General features: G+C 35.7%; 2 protein-coding genes across 4 annotated transcripts in view; one reads left to right on the top strand and one right to left on the bottom strand.

Moving 5' to 3' along the window:
* The window catches only part of LOC144960395 (uncharacterized), a 27,943-nt gene that overhangs the window by 5,314 nt on the left and 2,629 nt on the right, over window positions 1-20,000 (bottom strand). The window contains exons 2-4 of the mRNA XM_078893479.1: window positions 7,670-8,131; window positions 2,983-3,493; window positions 1,397-1,522 (exon numbers count right to left, since the gene is read on the bottom strand). Coding sequence (XP_078749605.1) covers window positions 1,397-1,522; window positions 2,983-3,282 — 426 coding nt within the window. The 5' untranslated portion in view covers window positions 3,283-3,493; window positions 7,670-8,131. The remainder of the gene's footprint in view (window positions 1-1,396; window positions 1,523-2,982; window positions 3,494-7,669; window positions 8,132-20,000) is intronic.
* LOC144960838 (uncharacterized) lies at window positions 9,209-14,532 on the top strand. Of its 3 annotated transcripts, XM_078894213.1 has the most exons (6): window positions 9,209-9,319; window positions 11,155-11,264; window positions 11,961-12,031; window positions 12,471-12,576; window positions 12,986-13,072; window positions 13,973-14,532. In XM_078894213.1, the coding sequence occupies exons 2-6, from the start codon at window positions 11,168-11,170 to the stop codon at window positions 14,044-14,046; spliced, it is 435 nt and encodes a 144-aa protein (XP_078750339.1). In that variant the 5' UTR covers window positions 9,209-9,319; window positions 11,155-11,167; the 3' UTR covers window positions 14,047-14,532. The 3 variants fall into 3 exon arrangements, with proteins under 3 accessions (XP_078750339.1, XP_078750337.1, XP_078750338.1); XM_078894211.1 differs by lacking the exon at window positions 13,973-14,532 and having other exon boundaries at window positions 12,986-13,966; XM_078894212.1 differs by lacking the exons at window positions 9,209-9,319; window positions 13,973-14,532 and having other exon boundaries at window positions 11,006-11,264; window positions 12,986-13,966.

Here is a 20,000-nt window from a genome sequence, read left to right as displayed (position 1 = left end):
TGAAATGGGGAGACAATATTTTCTGCTATTACAGTTGATAGTTCGCCCGTTACTAAGCATTAACCAATCAGATTATTTCATTCCATTTACCCCGTTTGGTCCTTTTGACTATTTATTTCCTGTATGATTTTTATATTTTATCCATCTGAAAAAAAAGTGTATATAATAATAAATAAACAGTAACAGACCAAGTAGAGGGAAAAACACCAAAAACAAAATTAAAGCAAAAAACAGAAAACAATAACAGAAAACAACAAACAGAATATAAAACAAAGAAAAACGAAATAAAGAAAAAATCGATATTTTCATAAAATCTCAATGCTACGAATGCAGATGCATGTAAATCGATAAAATAAATAAATAGATAAATAAATTATTACAAAGTACATTCATACCAAGAAAAATAACCTTTATAACAAAAAAATTGTTTTAGTCGACGTTTACATCTATGCAGGTCTGACATCCGAACGCCATTATGGGCCTAGTTTAACACTGTTGTAATGGACAATATTTTGCGTCATTTTTTTTTTTTGAGATTTCCATTACAACAATGAGCCTATAATGGATTGGGTTACCAGACCTGCAAATAAGTGCACGCCGGTTTTAGTCTAATAATATTCTAAATAAAATAATAATATATTTGTTTGCGTGCGTTGGTGCGTGTGTGTATGTGTGTGTGTGCACGGGGGGGAGTGGGGAGAGTTACCTGCCCTTGTCTATAACTCCTCGCCACGATGTCTGTGACATATTTACCGCCCTTTCGTTGTCTCGGACCGCGTCATATGGGTCTCCACACACATCACATCGGCCATTGTTGTATGACCACTGTCTCTCTCTCTCTCTCTCTTTCTCTCTCTCTCTCTCTCTCTCTCTCTCTCTCTGTGTGTGTGTGTGTGTGTGCACGGGGGGAGTGGGGAGAGTTACCTGCCCTTGTCTATAACTCCTAGCCACGATGTCTGTGACATATTTACCGCCCCTTTCGTTGTCTCGAACCGCGTCGTAAGGGTCTCCACACACACCACATCGGCCATTGTTGTATGACCACTGTCTCTCTCTCTCTCTCTCTCTCTCTCTCTCTCTCTCTCTCTCTCTCTCTCTCTCTCTCTCTCTCTCTGAGTGTGTGTGTGTGTGTCTGTGTGTGCACGGGGGGAGTGGGGAGAGTTACCTGCCCTTGTCTATAACTCCTCGCCACGATGTCTGTGACATATTTACCGCCCCTTTCGTTGTCTCGAACCGCGTCGTAAGGGTCTCCACACACACCACATCGGCCATTGTTGTATGACCACTGTCTCTCTCTCTCTCTCTCTCTCTCTCTCTCTCTCTCTCTCTCTCTCTCTGAGTGTGTGTGTGTGTGTGTGTGTGTCTGTGTGTGCACGGGGGGAGTGGGGAGAGTTACCTGCCCTTGTCTATAACTCCTCGCCACGATGTCTGTGACATATTTACCGCCCCTTTCGTTGTCTCGAACCGCGTCATATGGGTCTCCACATACACCATATCGGCCATTGTTGTATGACCACTGTCTCTGTGGAAAGTATAAAATAATGTACGATTCGTTTGTTTTGTTTTTGTTTTTGTTTTTTTTTTTGTTTTTGTTTTTGTTGTTTTTAAGGGTTTTACGGCGCTTGCGACAAATGTAGGTCATTTCTGCGCCAGTAAAAAGAAGAAAATAGGATAGTGAAAAAAACATTTATTTACAATTTAAAGCACACAAGAAAAGAAAGACAAAAGGGAATGCTACAAAGAGGAACAGACGTAGATTCCAAGAGCATACTATCATTGCGCTAAGTTTGAGATCACAAAAAAGTCTCATCCAGACACAAGCACAGGATCCCACAAAGAAGAATACACTCAACTGCTTATAATATACATTCAAAACAACAAACACAACAATATACAACAGAGAGATTATTTACAAGGAAAAAAATATCATCTCCCAAAATTAACTGTACATTTGGCTGTTTCCCTCCCAGCCAGGGCCAGGACAAAACCAAGTAATCTCATTCCAAGACAAAGACAGAAAGCATGTTGGAAAACAGACATAGGGGGATAGAAGAGACAGTATGTACGATTCTTACACTCTTTCTTTTTGGAATTCCGGGCGTGTTCCCAACCGATGAATAAGCTTGCGAGTACGCGTTGGTAACAAAGTTCGAATTCCAAAACGCAAGAATGTAAAAAAATCTTTTATTCGACCCCTGAATCGATTCCGATTTCGTCATCTTTAGTAAAAGACATTTTCAAAAGTATTTAAAATCTATTTTTAGTGAAATTTAACAATTGTGCGGCTATGTGGTCTAGTGGTATTACACTCGCTTTCGGATCGGAAGGTCCTGGGTTCGAGCCTCGCTCGGCGCATAGTTGAGTCCCTGGAAAAGGCTCTTTACTCACATTCTCTCACCGTACTCAGGTGTAAAATGAGTACCTGGCCGTTAACAGCGTTGTCTCTGTCCGAAAAATTGTGATATCGCCTAACAGGCGTCATGTCTCGTTCTACATGTTACGTGTTGCTGTTGGTCAGGGACCCCTTGTAAAGCGCTTTGAGCACATTTAGTGGATATTGCGCTATATAAAAGCTCAAGGTTTTTTTTTCTTTCTTTTTTTTTTGTGATAACCTGACGTCACAATTATAATTGTAATCTTGATATCATTACGCGTTACTATTTTGGGAGAGGGGTGGAATTAATTATATACTTGGAAAAAAGATAAGATTAACTTTCTGAAAATACACAATAGAATTCAAAATTTCCCCTATGGGATGAATAAAGATATCTTAAGATTATTTATTTTATCATCATCATCATCATCATCATCATCATCATCATCATCATCATCATCATCATCATCATCATCATCATCATCATCATTACCATCATTACCATCATCATCATCATCATCATCATCATCTTACTCCTCATCACATCATCATCATCATCATCATCATCATCATCATCATCACATCATCATCATCATCATCATCATTACCACAAGTCCTCCACAGTTTAATCCATTATCGTTGTAGTTGTACGGTGTCTTGAACCCTGACCTCCACATAGACGACCTTGACGGCGGCTCCATAAGATAACCTCTGCCCTCTGACCCAATGACGCAAAGGGTTACCAAGGCTACGGCGATTAAAGTTGATTGTTGGATTTTTTCCATCATGATGAGTTTTTGTAATAGAATTAAACGAATGAGAATACGTACGGAGTCTAAAAGTGTCCACCAATGAAAGCATTTAGCGCCATTTTGTTGTTGGCTGAGAATGTAAACATTACCATTCATTCGGTATCTAATGTCATCATAACGACACAACAAACACCACAACAATATTAAAATTCACAATAAAATGGTTCAGAACTGCTGCGTATATTTATGCCACAATAAAGCTGTCAAAGGCACATCATTGTCGTTTCACAGGTAAGAGAAATAAATCAATTCTAATTGTATTTTGGGCTACTGACGACTGCGACGGAGACTGATAATGTTCTAGGATCTAGATAGATTTAGATATAGAGTCTATATCTCATAAGTATTTGGGAGACCTTCCATAAGCTACTACATCCCAAGTATTCTTGTTCTAGTAGGGGGTTTGGGAGGGGGAAAACTTTTTTTTTTTTAAAGTTTCCCCCCTCCCAAACCCCCTAGTACTAGAGCAAGAATGGAAGGTCTCCCAAGTATTTTGATAAATAAATCTACATACTGATCTGAACTATTCCCCTGAGGTAAAAATGAAGTTAGAGAATGTGTGTAATCATGTATTATAATAACCTATAACTATAATGCGTTTTCGAATTGAGGAGGAGAGCTTGCGATTGCAATTAACTGCAAAGGCCAAAGTATAAGCACTCCACTCTAGGCGTGTAAGAGTAGTGTGGTTATTTTTCAAAACTTGAGATACATGAACCGAGATGAATATCAACAAGTATATAAGTATATTGACAGGAAGACCTAGATAAAGACAAATATATAAGTATAGTACTAGACGTCTAATTGCTTTTTTTTCCATGGAGTCTTTCCCTTGCCAATAGAAAATAATTCAACTGGATAGATTGTTTTTCACTATAGTACACCAATTGTCAAGATAGTCCTAGTTAGAATGCCTCACTTATTTTCAGCTTTCCATGGAAGAAGCCTGAGTTGTTGTCCAAGTGGATTACTAAAATCAGCAGGAAGAATGTAGATGGGTCAGAGTGGAGACCTACAAAAAATGATAGGGTCTGTAGTGTCCATTTTTTATTAGAAGATTATTATCTCGGTTTAGACCAAAAAAAATTGAGAGAGAATGCTGTCCCATCTGTATTTCCAAATTATCCCCAACATAAACAGTCTCCTGCCATTAAAAAGACAAGATCATCCCCTCGAAAACGAGCTGCTCCCAATTCTCCATTTGAAGATGCTACACCCAGTAAGACCCCTAAAGTTGATGAACATAATTATGCCTATTCTTCAGTTGAAAGCCACTTAGAAGAGACCCAAAATAAGTTGCTTGTTTGCCAAGAAAAGATGCTTCATCAAAAACAACAACTCAGTAGCATGAGGAAAAGTTGGCCCGTCGAGATGTAAAAATTTCATCCCTTTTGGAAGATTTGAAGAAGAAAAAGTTGTTGAAAGAAGAAAATGTTGACATCCTAAAAGAAAATTTTGCTGCGGAAACCCTCACTTTAATTGAAAATGAATTAAAAGCTGCCCATATGTCCAAAAATAATATGCGTTTTTCTGATGAATTAAAATCCTTTGCTGTTTCCTTGCACTTCTATAGTGCTCAGGCTTATAATTATGTGAGAAAGTATTTGCATTTGCCTCATGCGGATACCATTCGTAGGTGGTCTGCATCCCACAATGTCTCCCCAGGATTTATTACAGATGTTTTTAATACCTTGCAAGCTCAACTTAAAAAGGATGATTTGATGAAGGATGTTTGTCTTATGTTTGATTCGATGTCTATTCGGAAGCAAGTTGTGTTTGACCCTGCATCCCAGACCTATGCTGGCTATGTGAACCATGGTCATCTTCAAGTTGCATCACCAGACACATTAGCTTCAGAAAGTCTTACTCTTCTCATCGTTGGACAAAAGCGATATTTTAAGCACCCTATTGGCTATTTTCTTGTTGATAAGATTAGTGCAGCCCAGCAAGCACGGATTATTAATGATGGGATAGTTTGGCTGTCTGAGGCAGGCTTCTCTGTTCAAGGGGTTGTGTGTGATGGAGCTTATGTTAACCAAGCGACTGCAACTGCTATTGGATGCACTATAAGTTCAGATGTCATTGATCCTGAGTTTCCTCACCCCTTGGATTCATCTAAAACCATTCCTTTTATTTTTGATGCCTGTCATTTGTTAAAAAATGTTAGAAATGCATTGGGTGACCTGAAATGTTTGCGCCGTGGAGAGGAGAGAATTGATTGGTCTTATATTGTTGCACTTCACAAGCTGCAGCTGGAAAGTAATTGAAACCTTGCCAACAAGCTAAAAGGAAGACATATTGATTATGTGAAAAATAAAATGAAAGTTTCTCTTGCTGCCCAAACTTTAAGCTCTTCTGTTGCTTCTGCCATTATGTTTCTTCGGGATGACTTGAAGTTGCCTGAATTTGCTGGAAGTGAAGCGACTTGTAAATTTATTCGTATATTTGATAAATTGTTTGATTTATGCAACAGCAGTAGTTTCTGTACAAAAGGATTTAAAAGCCCTATTACAAAGGAAAATCTTGAGGAAAAATTAGAGTTTATTCATTTTGCCAGAAATTATATATCATCTTTATGTGACAATACTAACAAGCCAATACTACAATCAAAGAGGAAAACTGGATTTATTGGATTTTTGGCAACACTGACATCCATAGAATTGATATCTCGGCGACTTTTGGCCAATAACTACAAATACATACTTACTTACAGACTCTCTCAAGATCATTTGGAGACATTGTTTTCAAGGATACGAAGAAGAGGTGGCTGGAATAATAACCCGAATGTCCTTCAATTTAAATATGCCCTCAGGTCTCTTTTGATGAAGAATGGTGTGCTGAGTTCCAAAAATGCTAATTGCTTACCTGCCCCCGAAAATAAGCTTTTCCAAGAAAATTCATCTTTTACTGTTGACAATTCGACAAACTCTTTTCAACCTGAATTGGACAGAAAAACTATGATCTTTACGAAAACCCTTTGCCAGCCCTCAGAGTACCATTCAGATGTTTTGTATTATATGTCTGGATTTATCGCAAGGAAATTACGAGACAAAATCAAATGTTCTGTTTGTTCAGAATTTTTAGCCTCATTAGACAATCCTGATTCAAGCAAACCATCATCATCTAGTTTTACCGAAAGAAAAGACAGGGGGGGATTATTATATCCATCTGAAGATTTTTATAAAGTTATTACAGCAGCTGACCTTTGTTTGAGAGAAATTCTAACTACACACAAGGAGGGACCTTTGAGAGCAGTCAATAGCACAACAATAAGTAAAGTGATAATAAAAGTAACAGAAAGATTAGGGCCATCAATTTTTACAGATTTAGATAAGCATGCCATGGAAAGTCATTTTGAAAGTGAGGACAATCATGTAACACAGATTATTAAAGAAGCTTGTTCCATATTTTGTAGAACAATGTTGTATCACCACGTTAAACTATTTACAGACAGACACATATTCAACAACACATGCTCAGTTCGTCAAAAGCATACTAAGACAATACTCTTTAAACACCTGTAAAGACTTGACCAGAAAACATCACCAACAACTTGTTATCTAAAGGTTAGTCCCAGAGTTAGACATTGGTGTTGTTTTGTTCCAAGTTGACAGTTTTTTTTTTGTTTTTGTTTTTTAAATTGATTATTTTACTTCTGCTTTTGTTCTTTTGACCTAATCCAGGATTACAATATCTTCAACCAGTCAACCCTATCAACATAAAAATGTGCATGTTCTTAGTAAAGTAAACTATGTTTTAGTCGACTAAAAAATATTTAAATGCTACCGTCAAATTTTTGCCTGGAGAGGGTTAAAATTATTTGTGTTGATTTTTTGTTTGTTTTTATCATGCTTGGTGACTGAATTTAAATATGTCACATATATAGCCTACTTTTTTGCTATCAGAATCATCTCGATCTGATGTTATTCTTAGTCTTTTGTTTTTAATACGATCTCATTGTAATTTCCACTACACTAATATTAATACGGAAAAAAATATAATCCTACTTAATATCCAAAGAGATAACTCCTTGGCCTCCTAATTCTGATAAAATTAGACTACAGCCACGTCTCACACACACACACACACACACACACACACACACACACACAGCGGCTCGCCTGTGCTCAAGGATTCTAAATAAAGATTTTTCTCTCAATAACTTTAGTAGTAGTAGTAGTAGTAGTAGTAGTAGTAGTAGTAGTAGTAGTAGTAGTAGCAGCAGCAGCAGCAGCAGTAAAATGTGGAATTTCCCCCTCTAAAATAGCTTTTAATGCCGGTAAACGATAATTCTAACTGTAATGCTAAACCACTGAACTATCGAGTCCAACTCTACTCATGTGAATTACGTGTATGTGAAAAAAAAAAAAAGAGGGGGGGGGGGCAGTTTCGTCGCGCTGATGGAGTGAATGTGATCGTCATCACTACACACATAGACAACAGAAACAATTAAAAAACATGACTATGACACACAACCACTCACACATGAGGCTATACTATTTATCCTTTTCTCTATATAGAACAGGGCAAGACAAACAATAGTTTGACTCTCTCTCTATCCTTCGCATTGATGTTTGTCGTTTGATGAGTTCACCTCTCGGTCGACCTGTCAATATTCCTTTTTGCCGGACGTAATCATTAATAGAATGTTGTGTGGTTTTGACCGTGAAGAAAACCTTAAGAAGTCACATTTATATCATTTTAGAGAGATCGTTTTGAATAATTTTGAGTTAAACGAGCGAGCAGCAACTGGTTTTCATGAACGGCCGATCAGCGCTTGTTTACTATAGTAACGCGATTCCCAGCCAACAGCAAAATGGCCGATATTTTTCTCATCGAGGCCGCTGGTTTGGTTAGCCAATCAGAGCACCGTACGGTTTCCATTGGGTAAATTCCTTGGTTTTTGCAAGATTTATGAGGTGGGTGATTTTGTTTGAAATAATCGCTGAAATAATATTATAAGATTGAAGTTGACGTGTCGATTCGTTTCATATAAATGAGTAAGTAAGTAAGTAAGTAAGTAAGTAAGTAAGTAAGTAAGTAAGTAAGTAAGTAAGTAAACGATAACAATAACACTATAACAAAGAAAGTATTGGACTGGAACCCGCAGGGCAGAAGATCAAGGGGGAGGCCACGAGGAACATGGAGAAGAATTAAAGAAGCTGATATACAGAGAAGTGGTAAGACCTGGAATGAGATAAAAAAAAAAGTTAGCTTGGGATAGAGAAGGATGGAAACTGTTTGTCTGTGGCCTATACCCAGACCCAGGGTGAAAAAGGCAATGATGATGATGATGATAGAGAAGGATGGAAACTGTTTGTCTGTGGCCTATACCCAGACCAGGGTGAAAAAGGCAATGATGATGATGATGATAGAGAAGGATGGAAACTGTTTGTTTGTGGCCTATACCTTGACCCAGGGTGAAAAAGGCAATGATGATGATGAAGTAAGTAAATAGTTATGTAAGTAAGTAAGTAAGTAGGTAAGTAGGTAAGTAAGTAAGTAAGCAAACAAGTTAGTAAGTTAGTAAGTAAGTAAAAGAATGAAAATCAATAAACAAACAAATAATGAAGTTCATAAATAACTTTATAAATAAATAAATATATAAATAAATAAAGGCATACATACATAATTGTATAAATATATATATATATATATATATATATATATATATATATATATATATATATATATTATATATATATATATATATATATACTCTTATATTGCATGGTTTTTAACAACATCCATATGATTTTTTGACGTGATCTGACAACCATGGGTGGTTTCTGACAACATTGCTAAGTTGTCAAAAACCATGTAGGTTTTTTTCGTCTGAAAACGATTTGCCTTTGGTTGACAGATAAAAATAAGTTAAGTTGTTAAAAACGTTTGACTACAAGTTGAGTAGCGCCCCTTGGGTGCAAAGAAAATCTGAATGAATTTGGGTTTGAATCAGGTAGAGCTATGGCAATCTCTTGACACTGGAGATAGTTTTCTACTGGAATTTGACCTACTTCCGCTTCCGTTCGTTTTGTTTATTTTTTTTGGGGCGGACCGAAGATACAACTTGGGCGGACTGTGGTTTGTGCATTCAACATTCAATCTGATGAAGTAAAACTTACTGAATTAGGTGAGTATTTTTGTTTCAACTTGTTGTCCTATCTATCTAGATGCATGTTGTTGCTTTTTAAAAATTGTTTCTTGTATTGCCTGGGCGTGATCATTGAATGCAACTTTGGGCGACTGTTTTTAGAGTTTAGACTCAAACTGCCTAAAAGTTGAAGTACAAGTACAACTACAAACGTCATTGTCAGAGTAATGAAATAGAGCAGTCATAGCGACATTTTTAATTCTTGAACGAAGTTGGGCTCTATTTATATTAAGTTGCCTTCTGATTTCCTAGATAATAAGAAAGCTGAGATAGTAGAGTCAAAGTCTCTGCACTGCCTGCTGCCGTTGCTGTGATTTTCAAACATGAACACAAATCACACAGATTATATTTGGAAATACTCTGTATTGGATTTCATTTCATTACAGTTACAGCACTAGGCTAAAAGAGTAAAAACTTACTTTATGGCTTAAACTTTAGTGAACACATTCAGACTTATTAGGCTTAGGGCTTAAAATTAAAAAGTAAGTAAGGGCACGAGGACAAGACGTCTAAGTCTAAAGTTTGATAACATTTTCAAACTCTATGAACTGTTTTTATTTTTTTATTATTATGGTAGTGGTAGAGACTAGGGAGTCCAAGATTTTAGCTTCCCAGCGTAAAACCGTATATTTTTGTTTATGGAACTGTTTCTATATGTTGAAGAGGCAAGTTTTTTAAATTCTATTTATTTATAACTTGTTTTTTGTTTTGGTTTAGTTGCTGTACTTGCTAGGTTGCTTTATTTAAAAAAGGGCTTTTTAATAATATTACCCCAGCCCCCCCCCCCCCCCCCCCCCCCAGAACAGAGAAGTAAACGAATTTTTGAAACCAAGAGAATATTAAAGAACAACATTTTTAAAAATGGAAACTTTAAAAAAAACATTAAAGAAGAAAAGAAAAATAACGTTTGTGTTGGACGGTGATAACTTTCACTTTCAATCTCTCTTCTGTCTTTCCTCTCTATTTTTTAATTTTTTTTTATTTTTTTTTTGGTGGGTGGAGGGAGATTGACATGTTATTATTATACAGACTAAAAAATAATTAAACAGTAGATAAAGAACAAATACAAAATAACTTCACTCCACAACATAAGAAACAGTTCTAGTTATATATATATGAAAAAATATGACTTAACTTTGGAAGACCAAAATCATAGTCTCCCTAACAAAAATTTTAAAATATTAGTTAGAAAAATAAGAAAAGAAAATTAATTTTTGTGCTGGACGGCCAATAACCTACAATCTCTCTTCTGACTTATAAAAAAAGGGGGAGGGGGGGGGGGGGGGCATGATAATAATATTATCACTATGCCTTAAGAAATAATAAATAAATCAATCAAGAACAGCAGCAAAAACAACCAATAATAATTAAATAGAAGAAAGTAAAACAAAACAACAAAATCTCCTCTCAACAAAAAGAGACAGAAGATTTTGGTCTCCCTAGACACGTCCTTTTATTATACTATACCCAGTGTGGTATCTAGATATGAAAATGAAAAAGAGGGAGAGAAGCAGGTTTTGTGATCCGCCAATTACATCCATTCTGCAGCTGCCGATAGGCTAACTGAGGTCTGTCAGTGAGGAAAAAGCTATTTGTAAAATTGGGGCGGTTTACTTGCGCAATTAGGAAAGCATTCCGCACCATTCTCAGTTTTTATGAAATTTGGCATACAAATAATCTACAATTGTGGCTAATAGAAAATCCATCTCAACATATAAACTAAAGAACTACAGGTTTAAATTTACAAATTTTTACTTCACCATAACTCCATAACTGGTACGTTACGTTAATTCTATTCTTAATCATTATTTCAGATATGGCAGGAGGATGCTGCAAGCATCCCTTGACAAGCAAAATCTACAACAAGCGGAGCAAGCATCCCTTGACAAACAAAAGTTACATCAAGCGGAATCTCAAACTCAATGTAAGAATAAAAGAGTAGTCATAGAGTTATCAGTTATCAGACTTCTTCATTAGTAGCTTTCGTAAAGGAATCAAGAGTGTTCACGTAAAACACAGTTAAATGTTTGCAAAAATAATCAACTGAAGTGGCATACTGTGTTGTGTATGGTCATTCCATAGAGATTGTGACTTGGGTCAAATATGAAAGTTTAAGATACTTAGTTTAGGTACCTACCAACTACTGTAGTTCACATAAGAGACTGTTTGACACATTAGTTTTGTGTTGTCACATTGAGAAATGCGGTGTAACACCACTCGCCATCCCCACTCAGTCACATTTTAATTTTACTGATACTTAGCCAACTAACTAGTCATTTCACTGTTCCTGTAATGCATAGAGCATGAGGCGGGCAGTTGAAACAGTACAAATATTTCCATTTGAGTTTTGGTGCGCTCCGAGGATTCGATCCACTGACCTACCACTCCCGAGTCTTCCAACTGAGTGAAAGTTTAAGCTGTTATGCAATATTGATCATTTACTTCTTCCACGTGGGACATAGAAATTAAATATAGTTGACTTTTATGTATGATGTAAGCCAACCCTGTGATGGAACAACACTTGGATTTTGATATTAATCATTTACTACGTAAAACAATTTTTCAATAAAATTCATTTATAACATTGAGATACAATATTATTTTATTCATTCCCCCTTAGATAAAGGTGCAGTGAATGACAAAGTAGAAGAATGGCTGGACACTTTCCCATCCATAGTAGAATGTTCAAAGGTATGTTTATTCCAACAAAATACAATGCCTCATTTTGTTTTTATTAAAAAATAAGTAAAATAATGTCAATCACTTACTTTATATTATGTTGGGTATGCTTCTTCAACTGATTTTATAGTGTAATAGCTTTAAAAATCCTAATAAATATTGGAATGTAACATCTAATGATCAAATACAAAGTCATGGCTTATTTTGATATTTTGATTAACATCAATTGAGACAATGAACTTCTGGGTTTACATGACACTAAATTTGTGCATTTTGCAAATCTTGTGGTATTTTATTGAAAATAGTTTTTTCCTTTCAAGTATGCGCCATGACCTTTTAAAAATGCTGATTTAAAAATTTGCTTTACATCTTCTCTCACTAGGACATTAAATTAGTATCCCCATGCTCACTGTTTAAATTTAAACATCTTTATATTCCTAATATTTTAAAGGTTTCCGGCAGTATTGGTGTACCACCATCTGAGACCATATCTGAGCACCTTGACTTCCCAGCACTTCACTGTGATCTTGTGCAAGATGAGGATTATTACCCACCTGGTAAGGAATCATCACCACAATCATGTTTTAATGCTTTCAAGTCATGATTTTATTTTACACAACATATGTTCAAGTCAATTTTTTTTAAAAAGGACTTACAATATGATACTGCGGTATAAGTATAAAAGATGCATGCTAACAAAAACTTTAATCATTATTGGTAGTATTGATCATGCTGTTATGATCTTTTATGAATTTGATACAATTGATTAAAAAGTACTGCATTCAAAATAAAGAGAAACTTAAATGTGAAGTTGTTTTTTTTTTTATTTGGTCGAGAGTATTAATGTTAGATCATAATATATTTCAAATTATTAATCTTTGAGTTTACTCAACTTCTACTTCATTTTAAATGTAATCTAATTTTCACCACAAGGCTCACTTTCAAAATTGAATTATCATATTTTAGATGACTCTGATTCTGATGAAGATGAAAGTATGGTAGACTCCAGTTCTGAGGTGATTGATAACCAAGGTGAAACAGAAAATACTTATGGTAAGGTTAATTCCTTGTGTTTACCCGTTTTTCTGTATTTGAAAGAGATCGATATGAAAGCTGTGTGTTTGATTATTATTCCTATTAAAAGTAACGGTAGCATTTAGATATATAGTGATTTTCACCAAGGCCTCAAAGCGATTTACAACATATCTTTGTCTTGACATGTCACTGCAAAACAATAATGACACTTGGGGACAATGCCTGCATGGCGATTGGCGCATCTTACAATTTTTCAGGACACCACAAAACAACACCTGCCACTTTAACATGAACTCATGAAATGAACACGGAACTTCTAGCTTAACGTTCATCTCTGATAGGATGAGGAAATGCGTGTGAAATGTATTTCCAAGGACATAAACGCCGGTCTAACAATTTTCGTATCGTGCTTGGATGCGACCCACGCGTGTCACCGGCCTGGACCCATTTGTAAGATAGTTATGATGTTGACATCAGTGTTAGCGAATGAATAGCAGAAAAGTGACGATACCAAGTGTTATATATGTTGACCATAGTTCTTATTGAAATCAAAGACTTCTTAGATATGGTAATCTAATAATATAAGCGGAAGTAAAGGAAGTAGGATAATACGCTCAATGACTGACAGATTTATAGAAGAAGCAGACCCAGACGAGCTTTTCTTTTGTTTTAATTAATTAATGGTAACTAATTATGGTTTCAAAACATTCCGAAATCAATCCGAATTTAGTTTTATTTATCTACCAAATTTCAATTGCTGTACTAATAAAATCTGCAGCTTTGTGCAAAAATTAGGGCTATTTTTCAAAAACTAGTAATGATGCATTGCATTTGTCATAAATGTACGATTTTAGATATTAAGCCTATTTATAGTGTTATCACCCAGTCTATCTATTCCTATTATCATTTTTATTTCAGTATCCCAAGCAAAGTCCAGAGGCAATAAGGATGGCTATTTCTTAGACAAGAGACAGTACTGCTTTTTTTGTTAGAATAGTCAGCTAAACCTGGCAAGGCACAAATCAAAAATACACTTTCAAGAGAAGGAGGTTGCCGCTATGTTGTCTTATAAGGAATTGGGTGAAATGAGAAAATATCAATTGACACTAACGAAACTCAGGTGTGCAGGAAACTTTAAACATAACATCTCCTATCAGAGATGAACGTTAAGCTAGAAGTTCCGTGTTCATTTCATGAGTTCATGTTAAAGTGGCAGGTGTTGTTTTGTGGTGTCCTGAAAAATTGTAAGATGCGCCAATCGCCATGCAGGCATTGTCCATTGAAGATCATAAAATTAATATTTTTGTCATCTTGGAAACATGGCTTAATCATTCATATGATGATCCAATTATGAAAGCAATTACACCCGAAGGCTTTTGTATTAAATCATTTCCACGCATTGGGAGGAAAGGAGGTGGTATTGCAATTATTTACAACTTGTCACTCTTTGACAAGATATCATTTCACCATGATAATTTTAGAAGTTTTGAATACGCTGGATTTGCCATTCATGAAAATAATTTTAAAAAGTCGTTTCACTGTGTCTACCGCCCACCACCAAGCCAACAAAACAAAATATCAACAATTGATTTTTTATCTGAGTTCGGAGAATTTATGTCTATGCAATCCATTAACAAAAAGCATAATATTTTTATGGGTGATTTTAACATTGATTATTTCGGAAACAAAAATGAATCGAAAGTATTTCGGGAGATTATTGACACAAACAACTATATTCAACTTGTAAGCGGTCCTACAAACAACCATGGCCACACAATAGATCATGTCATTACAGACATTGAACATTCTCTCTCTTCACCTGTCTCAAATATTGATAAATTAATCTCTGACCATCATTTAATTGTGTTTTGCGTTTTATTTCCAATGAAGCACGAAGTAAAAAAGATGATAACATCTCGTAATTTGAAGAATATAAACATGAACATTTTTAAACAAGACCTTGACCATAACGTTAAAAATAAACATGATGCGAATGGTCTCCACGAGTCAATTGTTGGTACGGTGGACAAGCATGCTCCCTTAACAACTAGAGCAGTAAAAGTGAGACGTCAAGCACCCTGGTATAATACCGAAATAAAATTGAATGGATTAGCCAGGAGGCGGGCAGAAAGAAAATGGCTCAAGTCCAGAGATGCTGTCGATAAGAAGCGATACATCGCGGCTAGAAATGATGCAAAAGCTGTCAATTTCAGGGCCAAAAAGAAATTCTATGAAGAAAGCCTCAAAAACGTGGGACGTTCGAGACAATTCTTTGCCTTGACCAAGGAACTGCTGGGACAACAGACGCAGCCAGCTCTCCCATCTTTAATCGATCGTGCATATCTACCAACTCGCTTTGGTCAATATTTTAAAGAAAAAACGGATACCATCAGGAAGGAACTCTCGTCTGAATCGATCCCTACAACATTTGACAAGTTTCATGGTGATTCGTTAACACATTTTTCAACGATTACTGAAGCTGACTTACGTGATTGCATTATGTCGTCTCCAACTAAAAGTTGTGATTTAGACCCCTTAAATACTGCCATTTTAAAAAAATGCATTGATGTAATTTTAACACCATTTACATGTATTGTTAATAATTCGTTGCAGTCAGGTGCTGTACCAGACATTTACAAAGTTGCTCATGTCAAACCCCTTTTGAAAAAACCTGATCTCGATAAAGAGAACTTAAAAAACTATCGCCCTGTCTCTAATCTTCCTTTTCTCTCTAAGATCTTAGAAAAGCTTGTTTTGAAACAATTACTGTCTCATCTTAAAAATAATTGTCTTGAAGAAAAATTTCAGTCTGCTTATAGGCAACATCATTCGACGGAAACCGCACTTGTTAGGGTTGTTAATGATCTCCTCTCTGTTATAGACAATGGTTCATGTTCTTTTCTGAATTTGCTTGACCTATCGTCTGCTTTTGATACTATTGATCACAATCTTCTTCTCAAACGTCTTGAAATTACTTATGGCGTGTCTGGTGCAGCGCTTGATTGGTTTAGGTCATATTTGTTTAATCGTAAACAGATTATTACGGTGGATGAATATAGATCGGAGGAAATCTTTCTTGATTGTGGGGTTCCCCAGGGTTCAGTACTTGGACCCGTTCTTTTTGTTTTGTACGTTGGCCCTCTGTCTAAAATCATCAGAAGTTTTGGTCTGTCTTACCATCAATACGCTGATGATACGCAATTGTACTGCGTTTCCAATATGAGAAATTTACAAGAAGTATCAGCCAATAGTAAAAATTGTATCCAAAGTGTTAAGAAATGGATGAATGAGAACAGACTGAAACTGAATGATGATAAGACGGAGGTGCTGTATGTGGGGAACAGGAAGTGAAAAAGTGAAACAGATTTGAAGTTGGGGATGCCTCTATTCAAATTGTTGACAAAGTGAAAAACCTTGGCACATTCTTAGACTCTGGACTGTCGATGGAGCATCAGGTTAATAATTTGGTTAGATCTCTCTTTTTCCAACTAAAAAAGATTGCTTCCATTAGACGGTTCATATCTGAGGATGTGACCAAGCACCTGGTTGTGTCCCTCGTACTATCGAAATTGGATTATTGTAATGCTCTGTTGTTTGGCGTTTCGCAATACAATCTGAAACGTCTTCAGATTGTCCAAAACAGCGCTGCCAGACTAGTATTTATGAAGCGTAGGTGCGACTCTGCCGGACCTCTACTTCATGACCTGCATTGGCTGCCTGTTGAGAAAAGAATTAAATTCAAAGCTTGTGTTTTAGTGTATCGTTGTCTTGAAGGTACTGCCCCTTCCTACCTTTCAGAACTAATTGAAAGATATTCAAAACCCCGCCCCTTACGTTCGACCAGTGATTCCACAAAACTAGTTGTCCCTCGAATTCGGAAAAATGCTGGAATGAGATCCTTTTCTCATTTCGGACCCTCTATTTGGAACGCCTTACCGCAGAGCATTCGTGAAAAAGAATCTTTGTCTATTTTTAAACGTTCGCTTAAAACATATTTGTTTCGATTTTAGTAGATGGTATGAGAAGCAAGATAGGTTTGGTTTGTGTTGTGTGTTGTGTTGTGTGTGTGTGTGTGTGTGTGTGCTTGTGTGTGTGAATGAGTATGTTTCAGCCAAAGTAATTTGTAATTTAAGCGCTTAGAGTCTGGTGTCTCGGAGTTATAGCGCTATATAAGTTTTCAGCATTATTATTATTATTATTATTATAATATTAAAATTTTAAATGCTGGTGGAACCAATATTGTGGTTGTGAAAAGGCCAAGTAAAAAAAGAAGAGCTGACAAATTCTTTACATGCCCCCACTGTTATGGCTTTTATTACAAGGCAGAAATGTAGAGGCGTGCAAAGAAATGTCCTCTTAAGGATGGAATTACTGAAGAAGAAAAGGATAAATCTGTATATTTTACTCTTTTTGTTGTCAAATTATAGTTTCAACTGGGACAGATTAGACAAAAAATAATTTTTAAGTCTCATCCACCAATATGTTTGTATTATTATATTATCTTAATATTCTTGCTCCTTTTATACTATATTTTGTATTTTAGTTACAAAAGCTTTAAGCAGCTGATGATTCAGGTATCGATTTAAAATCAGCACCAACAAACTAAATGCAAAGCGAAGTGAGCACTTTGCCCTGAAGATATATCCATCAAGCTCTCAAATAAGAAAAAGGAATTTTCCTTTTGCCTCAAAATCAGTTGCAAAGATTAAATCAAAGCAGCAATATTGCATAATAATGGCCAATTCTGAAATCCATACTTTGTGAAAAATATCTCGAATTTTGTGGTGGGTCATGTAATTTGGTTTAATTAGTTTGTGAGCTATGTAAATGTACATGTGTATGTTTTAGTGGTGTTAATTTTAATTGTTAGCCTGGCAGCTGATATCAATATCAACTGTGTGTGTTTTTTTTTTTAAACTCAGAAGATTTGGTACAGCTGATCGAATTTGTGTTTGGGTATTTGCAGAGAATTATGCATGTGTTTATTATTGGGACATTAGGTTATAAGGACTTGGTGAAATTCATGTCTTTTGGTCTTTTCATTGGGCAGTTCTTAGTCATGAAAGATGCACGTTTTTATTTAATCTCTATTCAGACACAAATTATCGACGTTAATATTCATATTTTTTAATTTGTTCTAGTTCTTATTCTGGGCATTGTTATCTCACCATTCAGTTACATGGAGGCTTTGATTTTACTCAAAGTGATGTATGGGTTGTCTCCTAGCTGCTACTTACTGATATATAATATAAATTGTAATTGGTCGTTTTTCAGTTAAATATTGTAATCTTAATATCATTGACAAGGATCAGTCTTTGGTTAAATATGAATGTATTTTTATATGAATGTATAGTGTGGGTATATGTTACGCTCAGGTATTTTATCTACCTGGGTGGGGTTCCTGACCTCCCATAGTGGACAGGGAGGTACTTACTGTCTTCTATCCCCCTATATCTATTTTCCAACTAGCTTTCTGTCTTTGTCTTGGAATGAGATAACTTGGTTTTGTCCTGTCCCTGACCGGATACCCTTGGTGAGAGGGAAACAGTCAAATGTATAGTCAGTTTTGGGAGATGATATTTTTTTCCTTGTAAATCATCTCTCTGTTATGTAATGTTTTAAGTTTTGTTTAGATCTTATATATGACTTGTAATCATTTGAGTGTATTCCCTTTAGTGGGGACCTGTGCTTGTGACTGGATAAGACTTTGAGGTGATCTCAAACTAAGTACTTTGATAGTGTGCTCTTGGAATCTGCATCTGTTCCCTATTTGAATCAATTCCGCTTTGTCTTAACTTTTCTTGGGTGCTTTAATTGTCATTTTTGAACCTTTTACTATCCTATTTTCTTCCTTTTTACTGAATGTGTTGCAAGTGCCGTAAAACCCTTGAAAACAAAAATAAAACATTTTATCTTCGGTCGACTCTGGGGCATTCTTCCTATTTTAAATTTCTGGAAGTTGATAAGCCTTAATTATATTTGGTGGTTTTTTATGTGCTTTTGTTTTTGGTTTCATTTCATTTTTGCTAAAGCAATATTTTATCTTGTATTGTTTTTATTTTTATTTTATTTCTTCAATATTTAAAAGAAAATAAAATTATTTGTGAACATTACACCATGCTCTGCTTACTTCCTTATACTACTATCTCCATTTACCATTGTGATTAAGCTTGGTAATTAAAACGTCTCTCTCCAGAAGTTTCGAGTATTATCAAACATGAAAAAGAAATATATATTAATGCATAGAATCTTCTGTAATTTAATGTAAAAGTGAGTTTCAACCAGTACTGAGTCCACCAATTAACATAATGAAAAGCATGGAGATAGAGCCTTGTTGATTCTCTGCCAATGAATAGTTGTTGGCTTTTCTTGAAGTTAAGGGATGTGCATTCGAGCACTATAAGCTTAGAGGAAAAGAGAGCTCCTTAAAATCTGTGTGGCCCATAAAGCTGGATCTTAACTCACTCAACCTTAGAGATTGTTGTTACTTTTCAAATTTGATTTTAAAAATGTATTAAAAATGAGCATGTACTTAGATAAATTTATTCAACTATCAATAACATGCAAAAACGAAAAACATTAGCTTTGATAATACACCTATAATTTGTCTCATAAATATGTATTAAATAGGCATGGGGTAAAAGTAACCCGGGTTAACTACAGAGTCGGAGTTAGGGTTGAGTGAGTTAAGTCATCAGTACCTTTAAAATGAAGCAGACGATTCTTATTCATTAAAAATTTGGACCGGGAGCTACAATATCACATCTTACTTTTCCAACATGCTGTTATACATTTGCTTTTTATCATCCTTGCTCAATGGAAAAACTGGAACCTTGTGGCAATGAACCCGAGACCTTCCGATTAGGATTTGAAGGTGCTAAGCATGTCCCTTTTAACCGACCTGTGGTGAGGGATTTGTCAATCCTCTCTATGAGTAACTTTCTGT

The sequence above is a fragment of the Berghia stephanieae genome, chromosome 15, assembly GCF_034508935.2.
Source record: "Berghia stephanieae isolate SIO BIC M18660-M18661 chromosome 15, UCSD_Bste_1.3, whole genome shotgun sequence".
NCBI lineage: Eukaryota > Metazoa > Mollusca > Gastropoda > Nudibranchia > Aeolidiidae > Berghia > Berghia stephanieae.
This window is presented reverse-complemented; position numbering and strand designations above follow the sequence as displayed.

What these genes read in the sequence shown, in the direction of transcription:
- LOC144960838 (XM_078894211.1), top strand. Translation starts at nt 11,168, where the DNA reads ATGCTGCAAGCATCCCTTGACAAGCAAAATCTACAACAAGCGGAGCAA. An exon ending in AGCGGAATCTCAAACTCAAT is followed by an intron (nt 11,265 to 11,960) that starts GTAAGAATAAAA and finishes ATTCCCCCTTAG; the next exon opens with ATAAAGGTGCAGTGAATGAC. An exon ending in CCATAGTAGAATGTTCAAAG is followed by an intron (nt 12,032 to 12,470) that starts GTATGTTTATTC and finishes AATATTTTAAAG; the next exon opens with GTTTCCGGCAGTATTGGTGT.